Here is a 12,649-nt window from a genome sequence, read left to right as displayed (position 1 = left end):
ACTAAAAAGGCAAAATAAGAAGGAAAAGGAAGAAAAGACTCTCTACCTTCAAGAAGAGGTTTCTGCATTCATGGCTTCAGCGGAAGCGGCTTCAGTGGACTTTATTGTGGACAGTGGTACAACATCTCACATGGTTAATAATAATAATTTTTTTGATAATTTAAAGGACTCTAAAATTAATATTAACTGTGCTGACAAGTCTTCAAAATTAGAGAGCTGTGGTATCGGAGATGTACATGTAAGACTTGAAAATTCTGATAGAGTTATTAAGAATGTAATGTATGTGCCTCATCTATCTCAAAATTTGCTGTCTGTAAGTAAGATGTGTGAAAAGGGTTTGGTAGTGGTGTTTAAAAGTGATGGCTGTTTTATTTATGATAAATGCACTTTAGAGGGCAAACCTGTTATGTCAGCTGATTTGTGTAAGGGTGTGTACCGGTTACGAGGTATTTGTGCAAAGGAGCAGTCGATGGCTACTCTGCATGAAGTGCAGGGATCACAGACTGCAAAGTTAGCTGTGTCAGATGCAAAGAAAGCATCTTTGTGGCATTCGCGTTTAGGACATCTTGGTTTGAATGGAATGCGTATGGTGAGAGAGAGTGCTGCACGTGGTGTCTCTTTTCAGATGAGCGATGACAGCATACAGCAGTGCGTCGCGTGTCTTAAGGGGAAGCCGGTGGCCAAGGCTTACCCTAAGGATGGAGCGAGGCGTGCAAGCAAGCTTCTCGAGCTGGTGCATTCAGACGTCTGCGGCCCGATGAGTGACGACAGCTGGGGTGGTGCGCGTTACCTCTTGACCCTTACTGATGACTACTCGAGAAAAACCTTTGGATACTTAATGAAAAGGAAATCTGAGGTAATGTCTTGTTTTGTTAATTTTAAAAATGTAGTTGAAAAGCAGACTGGTTTGCAGATTAAGTGTTTGCGCTCTGATAATGGTGGTGAGTATTGCAATGCAGCTTTTAAGGAGTTCTTAGCAAAGGAGGGCATACTTCACCAACTGACAGTACCTTACTGTGCTCCCCAGAATGGTGTATCTGAACGCCAGAATAGGGTGATTTTGGAGAAGGCAAGGTGCATGCTTTTACAGGCAGGTCTCTGCAATCGATTTTGGGGTGAGGCTGTTATGACAGCAATTTACCTCAAGAATGGCAGCCCTACTAGGGCGTTGGCAGGACAGTTGCCGGAGGAGGTCTGGTCCGGACACAGCGTTGATCTTGGACACCTTCGAGTGTTTGGTTGCATAGCATTTTCTTTGTTGCCGGAGCCTACTCGCACTAGTAAGTTGTCAGCTAAGTCAAAAATGTGTATTTTTGTTGGCTATTCAGAGACTACAAAGGGATACAGACTTATTGAGCCATCAAATCCCACTAAGGCTATTTTGTCAAGGAATGTAGACTTTTTAGAAAATAAGTTTTATAAGAATTTTAAAAATGAACAAAATAATAATAATGTTAATGATTACTTGATAATTCCTTCTGTGCAATATTATGATGAATTGAATGGAACTAATAATGAAATAAACATTGAACAATATTCAAATAATGATTTAGATTCTAGTCAATTAAATGAAAATTCTAGTCAAAACATAAATGAATTGTCTGATACAAATGATGATGCACAGAACAATCCTCATAATTTTTCGTATGAATTTACAGATGCTGAGTCTGGCAAAGAGAGCAACGGCGAGGAAGACTCCTCTGCTGTGCAGTGGTCACCCAATGCGGAGCTGCTTTCGGAGCCTATGCCCGCAGGAGACACTGCAGTTCAAGGGGAAGGCGCGACTAGTTCAGCGGAACCTGTAACTGTCAGCAGCCGCCCCGTTCGTGCCACTCGTGGTAAACCACCAACTAGGTATGGTGACTACGAAATGGGTATGTTTGCCAGCTCTATATTAGATGAACCTCAAACCTACGAAGAGGCGGTAGCATCATGTAACGCTCACGAATGGAAAAAGTCAATGGAAATTGAATATAATTCATTGATTGAGAACAATGTGTGGCAATTAGTAGATAGACCCACTGACGCAAATGTCATTAAGTGCAAGTGGGTTTATAAACTTAAACATGACACATCAGGTAATTTTGATAGATATAAAGCGCGCTTAGTTGCTCGCGGCTTTACACAAAAAAAAGGTATAGATTATATAGATACATTCTCTCCCGTAGTGCGTCATTCAACGATGCGTATTCTATTCTCATTGGCTCATGAATATGATATGTCCATAGAGCATATCGATGTCACCACGGCATTTCTGAATGGCGACCTGAATGAGAGGATCTATATGGAGCAACCAAAGGGTTTTGTGTCTGATGAACAAAAGGTTTGTTTATTGCGAAAGAGCATATATGGGCTAAAAAAAGCCAGTCGCATGTGGAACCTGAAAGTGCATGATTTGCTCTCTAAAAATGGTTACATACAGAGCAAAAATGAGCCTTGTGTTTACGTGCGAAAGTGTGATAAGGATCTTACCATCATAGCTCTCTATGTGGATGATTTTTACATTTTTTCTACATGTGATACAAAAGCATTATATAATTTGTTACAGCAAAATTTTAATGTAAAACATTTAGGTTCATTAACCAGCTGTTTGGGAATGCGAGTCACTAGAGATAAAAATGTATTAATATTAGATCAAAAGGAATATATTCGCAAATTGCTTAATAAATTTAATATGTTGCAATGTAAAACTGTTTCCACACCTTTAGTACCAAACTGTAAATTAAAATCAGACACGGAACCACTAGATGATGATGTTTACAAATACAGGCAATTGGTCGGCTGCCTTATGTATCTTTCAGTGTGTACAAGGCCTGATATTACATTCAGCTGTAGTCAGCTAAGTCAATTTTTATGTAACTTTGATAAAAGTCACTGGGTGGCTGCAAAGCGTGTTCTAAGATACCTGGCAGGAACTATAGATGTAGGTCTATGTTTTTATAAAAGTAAGGGCTTAGATATAACAGCCTATACTGACGCTGACTGGGCTAACGACTTATGTGATAGAAAATCATACACAGGCTTTGTAGTAAAGTTAGGCATGAATTGTGTAAGCTGGGAATCTAGGAAGCAGCGTTGTGTGGCCTTAAGCAGTACAGAGGCTGAATACTTGGCCATTAGTGATGTAGCGAAAGAGTTGTGTTTTATTAAGAATTTCCTGTGTGAAATTATTAATAAACATTATGATCCAGTTATCTTTAATGATAATCAAAGCGCTCAAAAATTGTTGTTGGCAAAGGAGTATTCACATAAACGCACTAAGCATATCGATATTCGATATCATTTCGTAAAAGATCTGATTCTAAAGCATTGTATAACTGTAAAATATCTGCCTACAAACAACATGACAGCCGACATATTTACTAAACCATTATGTACAACTAAACATTACACGTTTATGAAAGGTTTAAATTTAAATGATAAGCATGAGTTATTGTAATATTTTATTGAAATGATAATGTTAATGGTTAGTTTTGCCTGCAAACAATATTTTAATTATTTTTATATTTGACATGTAAAATGTTTCTGTGAATATAAGAATAGATACATATTGTGTTAGAAATATGTATTGTAGAATTTTTTTATGGCATGTAACTTCATATATATGTGTTAAAACATAGTTATTTTATGTATATGAATGTTGCTATTGTTGAGAATAAGGGGAAGTGTTGGAAATTATATTCTCAACTATGGCAACACCGAATGTCATTCTGTCCTCTTTCCTTGACGGCTAACGTAATGGCTGCTGTGTTTTTGCTATCCTCGTATTTTAAATCCTAATTAATAGTTAAATAGTTATCGTGTGTCGTCTAACCTGCTTGACAAACATGAATGTATGGTATTCTGAGAAATACACAGCTTCATATGCAGAACCGTGAGTGTTTATTATTATTTCCACGCCAACTCCTTGCCGCCATTGACACGCCGTGTCCCACTGTACAGGCCCCGATCTTTACTACAATGGCGACTGTACGTATACACCGTGTTTTTATTGAATTCCGTTAACTTCGGGGTATGGTTAAGTACGTTTAAGAGAACTAAATGGCAAAGTAAATTTTCAAAAAAAAAATTTTTTTTGCTTTTTTTTGTAAAAAAAATTAAGTTTAAAAAGTAATTAAATGTAGCATATAGCGTTGTTGTAACACGGGCATTACATTTAACTCAACCAAACAATTGAAATCTATGAGATATCAATGTTATTTCGAACATTGATCGACCGAGATTGTACTTAAGTTAGTAGCAAATGTATGAACTCATTCTAAACACTAATCAATATGTAAACCGGCCCTAAGGCAAGTGTACACGCTTGTAGAGGCCTTATAGGAAAAAAATAAATTATTGATTATCTCAGAAATGGAGTTAATTAGAATATCGGTGTCTTTGAGAAAGTTACTTGATTTAAGCTCAGGAATGCACCCTTGAAATTAACGGAAATCAAAAAAAACACGGTGTATAGGTACTACACTGATACATCCATCATACATGTTTATAGAACTTTAACCCTGCAACTGGATCTAACCGGCGCTTGCGACGACTCGCCGTCTAATTATGTTCACAATCTACAATTTTTACACAATTGTGGGCGCTGACTCCCGACCTGTGGCAAAGATATATGTGTAATATGTGTATCTGATATACGCTATACGCGGTCATTCACGAAGACACGAGCACAAATAATTACGAAAAGGAACTCTTATTATGGTGGTGTTTTGGGTACTACTTACTGCTGTAGCGCAACGATCCGGAGTGGATCTTGGCCTGAGACACCAAAGACCGCCATGCTACTCTGTCCAAAGCCGTTTCTGTCCAGTCGACGGCGCCGAGTTTTGGGTGTATTTTGAATTTAGTCAACATGCGAAACGACCCGAATACAAGGTACGGTTGTAATTGTAATACTCGTGCTCATATTTTTATGATCAACCTTTCATCTTGTGTAATGATGAGATGATAAAGTTCGCATGAATGACATACACGTGCTATTTATCTGATTTATCTTACGTTAATTACGTTTCCAATCGTAAACGTAGTCATATTACGTTGTATACCTACCAATACGTACAGTCAACAACAGAGCTATGAATACAGGCAAAGTGTCAAAAATATGTATACAGTACTTTATTGCCTGTACATTAAGGTCGTGTATACATATTTTTGGCACTTTGCCTGTATTCATAGCCCTGCTGTTGACTGTACAAGGTGTATGTGTGTATAACGTGATTTTTTAAATCTCTGACCATACTCTGAGGGAAACTTCTAACTTCTGAACAACTTTTATTATGGAGCTAATCCCGAAAACGCAAAAACAAATCTACGGAAAAATTGGCATACCTATGATTGGCCGAAATGCATGAGACAGCAGATTTTTTTGTATTTCGGGGTTGGCCCCATGGTAAAAGATGTTCTGTATGACCTACATAGGTATAGCCATAGCCATATATCTATGGCTATATATCTGTATAGATGTAGGACAACTGTGCCTAGTCTAGCCGTGGCTTTATAGGTAGGTACAGTCAACTGTAAAGATATGGGTGTAGCCAACTTATTCAAAAATATGTCCCACATTCGCTGACCTAAAGCCCCCCCAAGACTAAGCGCGTGAATCGCGGGCGAAGCCGCGAACGCGAGTGCGGAGTCGATTTCGCTGTCTGCGAAAATCGACGCCACACTCGCGTTCGCGGCTTCGCGCCGCGATTCGCGCACGAGTGTGGAGGAGGCTTAAGAGCTATGGGACATATTTTTGAAATGATTTGTGCACCCATATTTTACATACATATAGGGACACGTATGTCACAGAGATGATAGGAGGTAGAGCGTAGAGCAAACGTATCCTAGCGTGGAGGTACAAATATTGCAACTATATCATCATATTAGTGATACCCCAAATCAAATCTCGAGTTCTGTATTCAATAAAACTGCGCAGTACCCCATTTTCGTCAATTGATGATTTTGACAAATCGTCACCACAAGTGAAGAGCGCGGAAAACTGGTTATTTTCGGTTCCTTCCGGCCTCGCGGCCTTCCTCAAGGCGAGACGAGAAAAATTCGATATGACGTTTTATACAGGGTGATTTCTGGGTCGTGATCCAGAACTACTTTATCTGACTCTGTAAATGATCCACATTGTCATATGGTATAGTATTTGATTAAAAGATAATTACTTTAATTATTCTTATTTTTCAAGTAAAATTAATGTTGTACTAAGTAATTATGGTCACCCTATGACTTTTGACATACGCTGTATGGAAAGCGAAAAGACGTCACATTGAGTAGGGTCACCAAATTGTATGCAAAAATGTTTTTTCCTTACTTGTCATCTGGAAAATAATCATCATTATTGGTGATAAACAATAATTAACAACATCATTAGGCTCATCTTTGGACTCTGTATTTGTGTGTGTTATGTCTGGCTCTCTTGCTCCACTACCCCGAAATCACCCTGTATATATGACACGTCACTCGAACTGTCTGACTCGTCCGAGTTGAAGATGATGAAGATAAGATTGATTCAAAGCCCACGGCCTATCTACGGCTCATTTTAACCCCGACGCAAAAAATGTTTGACGCCAATGTCTGTCTGTCTGTCTGTCTGTGGCATATCGTAACTCTCCAACGGATAGACCGATTTCGATGCGTTTTTTTTGCGTAAAAGCGAGTTTCCTTGCGGTAGTTCTTACTCGTAGCTATGGTTGATAGAAATCGATCCAGCAGTTTGAGCAGTATCAGCTCTTTTTCAAAATGATGCAAGGCATTTTTGACATGACATGAATTTTATTGACGTTAATATGGTTTTTTTAATTTAATATTTATGTTTAGCAAATATGAAAATTAAACATTCATACCTATGTGTGTTGTGGTCAAAAAACGTCGGTTTATAATATCTCAGGTTGTGCTATATCTATTAAGCAGAAAAATTGTTCTCGCAAAAAAAAAATTACGACTCAAAATTCTCTCAGGATCTTTATCAGACACAGTAACAATTTTTTTTTATCGTCAGATAAATTGACACTATAATTTGCAACATTAATAAATAAATTCATTTTTTTACCGATCTGCAAGACCGAAGTGATCCCATAAGTTCTCTGAACAAAATTTCTACGGAGCACTAAAAATCGTTACCCGAGTAACCATTTTCGTAGGACGACGAACTATTTCAACAGTAATTTTATAACATTTGCACCAGTAAAATCGGTCTCTGATTTGTAATTTACTAGAAAATTGCCAGGGCCATAGCAGATTGAAAGTTGGGCAAATGTACGTGACCGTTGCATTAGAAACGATAATCAGATCACGCAATATTATTATAAAACCGGGCAAGTGCGAGTCGGACTCGCGCACGAAGGGTTCCGTACCATAAAGCAAAAAAAAAAACAAAAAAAGCAAAAAAAGAAACGGTCACCCATCCAAGTACTGACCACTCCCGACGTTGCTTAACTTTGGTCAAAAATCACGTTTGTTGTATGGGATCCCCATTTAAATCTTTATTTTATTCTGTTTTTTTTAGTATTTGTTGTTATAGCGGCAACAGAAATACATCATCTGTGAAAATTTCAACTGTCTAACTATCACGGTTCGTGAGATACAGCCTGGTGACAGACGGACGGACGGACGGACGGACGGACAGCGAAGTCTTAGTAATAGGGTCCCGTTTTACCCTTTGGGTACGGAACCCTAAAAAGTGATTTTGTTATATCTGACAATACTCTGAGGGTTGAATATGAAACCTTTACTATAGGGCCAACCCCTAAGACGCAAAAAAAATCTGTTATCTTTGTCTCGTATATTTCGGCGAATCACATTATTCACATGTCAATGTTTTCTATGGCACAGCAGATTTTTATCGCGATTTTGGGTTGCCCTTGTAGTAAATATTGAGAAAGCCCTTGGGTTGCCCTTGTAAAAGTTGAGTATGATCTATGTACATGTATTTACCCCTCAGGGCTATGGTCTGATGTAATAATATAATTAAAAAAATATTATACTTAGCCATTATAGGACACTGTTACACAGATCGACCTAGTCCCACGGTCCAATAATTGAATTAAAAATTTTAAAAACCCCCTACGCTTTATCCCAAAAATATAAAATTTTATGCCCAAAATGCCTTACATCATTTTGGAAAAGAACTCATACTCTTCAAACTGCTTGATCGATTTCTACCAAACATAATTAAGAACCACCGCAAGGAAACTCGCTTTAAAAAATTGCATCGAAATCGGTCCATCCGTTGGAGAGCTACGATGCCACAGACACACAGACAGAAATTGGCGTCAAACATATGACACCCCCCCCCCCCTTTTTATGTCAGGGGTTAAAATGACTTAATTAATTTTTAAACAAGCAGATACGTCGGCAATATTCAAAATTTTTTATATTAAAGAAAAAATGGAAAAAAATTACGCTTCCGGCAGGACTTGAACCCGCAACCTCCACAATCCATGCGTTGGGGTTCAAGTCCTGCCGAAAGCGTAATTTTTCCCATTTCTTCCATTAATATAAAAAAGTTATTTAATTGACTTTATATCAATCAAGGCAAGAGAGCAATATTGTTGTTTACCTTTCGTTCTTAAGTATATTGAGCAATGTTTTGAAACCCTGGCAATGCCCACGATTCTACTTTACGATATCTTAAGGGCACGTTCACCTTTGGTGAAATAGTTTGAAAATAAAAATAACGCATATAAGATTGCAAGTAAAACAGCAAAAGATGCACTTATTAGAGCATATTCTGATTATTTAAAAACAATTTAAATTCGTTTCTCTCTCAGACAGAGCATCCCTTCCGCAATGTTTTTTTTTTTCTAGCCTACTTTGGTGTCCCACTGCTGGGCAAAGGCCTGTTATTATAAAATGTATATAAAAAAAAAAACATTGTATTTCGGATATAAATCCATAGTAATAATAAAAGTGTAAAAAATGCACCCATCGACATAAGTTTACTGTAGGTACCATGCTATAATAGCGTTATAAATAAACAATGAAATCTTTACATAATTCAATGGGCATGAAAATACATTACGCTCCAATATGACTTGCATGAGCATCAATAAAATTGAAGAAATACAAATAACAAATATAAACGGTATCGTCTTGGGTCGCCCCATTCGTTTTTCGTCAAGTTCTGATATTAGTCCTATTCTGCTTTCGCCACTCATTCTACATTGAAAGCCACTGACGATTGTGACGAATGTAGAATGAGTGACGAAAGCAGAATAGGACTAATTTAAGAACTTGACGAAAAACGAATGGGACGACCCAAGACGATAGCATATAAACAATGGTTAAAAATGTAAATCTAGAGGAAAATCTTGGCCATTGCGGAATTTTCACTCTAAAAAAGTTACATCACAGCACAGACACTGAAAACTAACCTTGATCTTACAGACGCTAATTAGAAAAAAAATAAATAAAAAAAAACAGACTTACATCGTTTCTGCTTCTGAGGGTGCTTCGCTTAGGTCTGAGGAGTACATCCTTAAAATCTAATTTAACCTCGTTGATAATGTTGGGCATATTGAGTGTTTAACCGATATTTGTGCGAAGAGTTATTTTGCCGCGAACGCGCGTCCCCTCCCGCGCGCGGTATCGACTGACGGTTTCATGCGGTGAGGGTTACCAGGGTTCTTTGTGAAATTTCTATAACATTTGCATTGCACTTGTGGTAGAGTTAGACTAAGATAAGTCTGCAACGATTTTAATAGCATACGCAGTGCAAGTGTTCTTTATACGTAATAATTTCATAGAAGTTTGACGTTTAAAATAACGCACGGCGTTTGCTATTAAAATCGTTGCAGACCTATCTTAGTCTAACTCTGTAACATTTGCAATGGTTCCTTGTGATAGCACATAAGTTATTAAATTTATAACTTGTAACATGAAAATAATTTCTATAAGGTTATTATAATAGGTCATAGGTACTTTATTATATTTCTGATTCAAATGACAGTATTAAAATAACAATCGTTAATAAACGGAAGGAGATAAACACGCGAGCCAACTTTTGTCAGTTGAAAAATGCGCAAAATTCTAAATGTGTTCTCCGTTCGTGCCTATATTTTCTAAAGTCACCTTTTGACTTTTTTTGTCTACAATCTGATGATGATGACGAATAAACTCTCGAAGAAATAGTAAAAAAACAATGTTTCCCGTTTTTCCATCAACATGGCAACATTACTAAAGCGACCAGCGTGACGTAACAAGGGCGCAGCGCCAGAAATACGCTTTCAGCGCTAGGTGAAGGTTGCCCAACGGCACAGAAAAAACCGGAATCACTTTTCACGTCACTATTAAAAAGTTCAATTTTTTTTCAGAGATGCAAATTTATTCGTGCGGTCAGCAGCAGCGCTGCGTCGGTAAACTTTTATTACTTTATGTATTTATCGCCGGCAAAGTAAAGTTTGTCAAGCTATTGATATAACAGTCAGCTGTTTTCCCAGCGCGCAGGCGTGAATTAGCGGGTGGATTATGGAAAATTTGATCTTAGTGCTACTGTCAATATTGATATTGTGTAGTCGGATGATTTTAAAATGTCAAGAACCACTTGAGAGACTACCTGACGATGAACGGCATTTTTATCTTTTGTTAAACAAAACCAGTAATTACCTGTGCAAAATAAAATGCATAGGTAATTAATTCGCTACGCTCGTGGTTCAATTTTGTAATCTTTCGCTTGCTCGGGTATCATTATTAGCACGAGCAGTTAAACAACAACTTTGCCCCCTTGTAAAACAAATAACTATTGAACGAGAACTGTAGAGATTTATCTCTATACTTCGTTTTTTTTAGCATTAGAAATTAGGTAAACAATCTTGATGTGTCTTTTAATTGAAAAACACATTTTAAAAATAAGTTACGGCAAATATGTAACAATTATGAATCTAATACGATCATTTATATTCTTCTGCTTTCATAAGTAATAGTTATTGATTTTTAAAAAGCGTTTACAATTAAAAGACGTGCCAAGATCGCTTACCTTCTTTCAAGTTCTTTCTAATGCTAAAAAAAAAGAACTATATAGTCGCACCAATAAGTCTGCAGCGGATTTGACAGCCCACGTAGCGTAAGTGTTATATTTTCGTCACAATTTCATAGAAGTTTGACGTTTAAAATGACACTTGCACTGCGTGGGCTATCAAAATCGCTGTAGACTTTTAACGGTCTGACCATACATATTTGGGAAAGTATGGCAGATACTTTTTGGACGTTGTTTTATTAGTTAAGGGGCCCACTGATTAACAGTCCACCGGACGGCATCGGCCTGACAGTTGTTCGGAGCTGTCAAAATTTTGTTCTATAGACGGTCAAGCAAATCTTGTCAGTAGAAAAAGGCGCGAAATTCAAATTTTCTATGAGATGATATCCCTTCGCGCCTACAATTTTAAAATTTGCCGCCTTTTTCGACTGACAAGATCTGGTTGACCAAGTATAACTGACAGGCCGATACCGTCCGGCGGACTCTATTAATCAGTGGGCCCCTTTACCTACTTTTGATACTAAATGTGCATAACGTACCTAAATAAAATTAACGAAACAAACGCAAATATTAAAATGGTTTTAGTATTTAATAAATATATCAATAAAAATATATGTAAACAACAGTTTCAATTTGTATTGTGTCACAATCTAAATAACATGCCCGTCTTCATTACTTACATTTACAAGTTTGATACCAACCGCTATGTCTGTCTGTCTGCTGACGTGTCTTCATCTACAACAATAGAAGTAATATTAGTAATTTATTTGTTCTTTTTACTTTTAGGGTTCCGTACCTCAAAAGAAAAAAAGCGGCCAAGTGCGAGTCGGACTCGCCCATGAAGGGTTCCGTATCAGCAAGTAACATAATAAAATTGCGGTTTGCGATTTATGACGTATTAAAAAAAACTACTTACTAGATCTCGTTCAAACCAATTTTCGGTGGAAGTTTGCATGGTAATGTACATCATATATTTTTTTTAGTTTTATCATTCTCTTATTTTAGAAGTTACAGGGGAGGACCCACATTTTACCACTTTGGAAGTGTCTCTCGCGCCAACTATTCAGTTTAGAAAAAAAAAGATATTAGAAACCTCAATATCATTTTTGAAGACCTATCTATAAATACCCCACACGTATGATGAATGATTAATGAATAAAATGTTTACCCCCAAAATTTATTGTTTTTTTTCTATTTTTGTATGAAAATCTTAATGCGGTTCACAGAATACATCTACTTACCAAGTTTCAACAGTATAGTTCTTATAGTTTCGGAAAAAAGTGGCTGTGACATACACGGACAGACAGACAGACGGACAGACATGAGGAATCCATAAGGGTTCCGTTTTTTGCCATTTGGCTACGGAACCCTTATAGGATCATTTTGCTGTCCGTCCGTCCGCCCGCTGTCTACCACCTGTCTATCTCGGGAACGCGTGGAGGTTTTGAGTTCAAATTAAAACCATAACCTCAGGTCTACAGTCACTTGAAATTGTGAAAAAAAACAAACTTTTAAATCCCTTCGAACGCTCGAAGCAACGTTGCCCCGCCGAACACGCCGCTTGTGGCTAGCCAATGGGGTTGGCCGGTCGAAGTAGTTATTAAGGCTCCTCTTCACATTGGGCCAACGCCAACGCCAACGAGGGACGCAGCCATGCGGTAGAATGAGATAGCAATATCA

The 12,649-nt window shown here is 37.6% G+C and overlaps 1 protein-coding gene and 1 long non-coding RNA gene across 2 annotated transcripts in view; both read right to left on the bottom strand.

The window, feature by feature from the left end:
• The window catches only part of LOC134674006 (GMP reductase 1-like), a 29,691-nt gene extending 20,101 nt beyond the window's left edge, over window positions 1-9,590 (bottom strand). The window contains exon 1 of the mRNA XM_063532061.1: window positions 9,424-9,590. Within this exon, the coding sequence (XP_063388131.1) occupies window positions 9,424-9,510 (87 nt within the window). The 5' untranslated portion in view covers window positions 9,511-9,590. The remainder of the gene's footprint in view (window positions 1-9,423) is intronic.
• LOC134674010 (uncharacterized) overlaps window positions 1-12,331 on the bottom strand; it is a 90,927-nt gene extending 78,596 nt beyond the window's left edge. The window contains exon 1 of the long non-coding RNA XR_010099545.1: window positions 12,138-12,331. This is a non-coding gene — a long non-coding RNA (uncharacterized LOC134674010). The remainder of the gene's footprint in view (window positions 1-12,137) is intronic.
• Between the last annotated feature and the right edge of the window lie 318 nt (window positions 12,332-12,649).

This window comes from Cydia fagiglandana, chromosome 19 (genome assembly GCF_963556715.1).
Source record: "Cydia fagiglandana chromosome 19, ilCydFagi1.1, whole genome shotgun sequence".
NCBI lineage: Eukaryota > Metazoa > Arthropoda > Insecta > Lepidoptera > Tortricidae > Cydia > Cydia fagiglandana.
The sequence above is the reverse complement of the archived record's forward strand: the minus strand, read 5'-3'. Positions and strand labels throughout refer to the sequence as shown.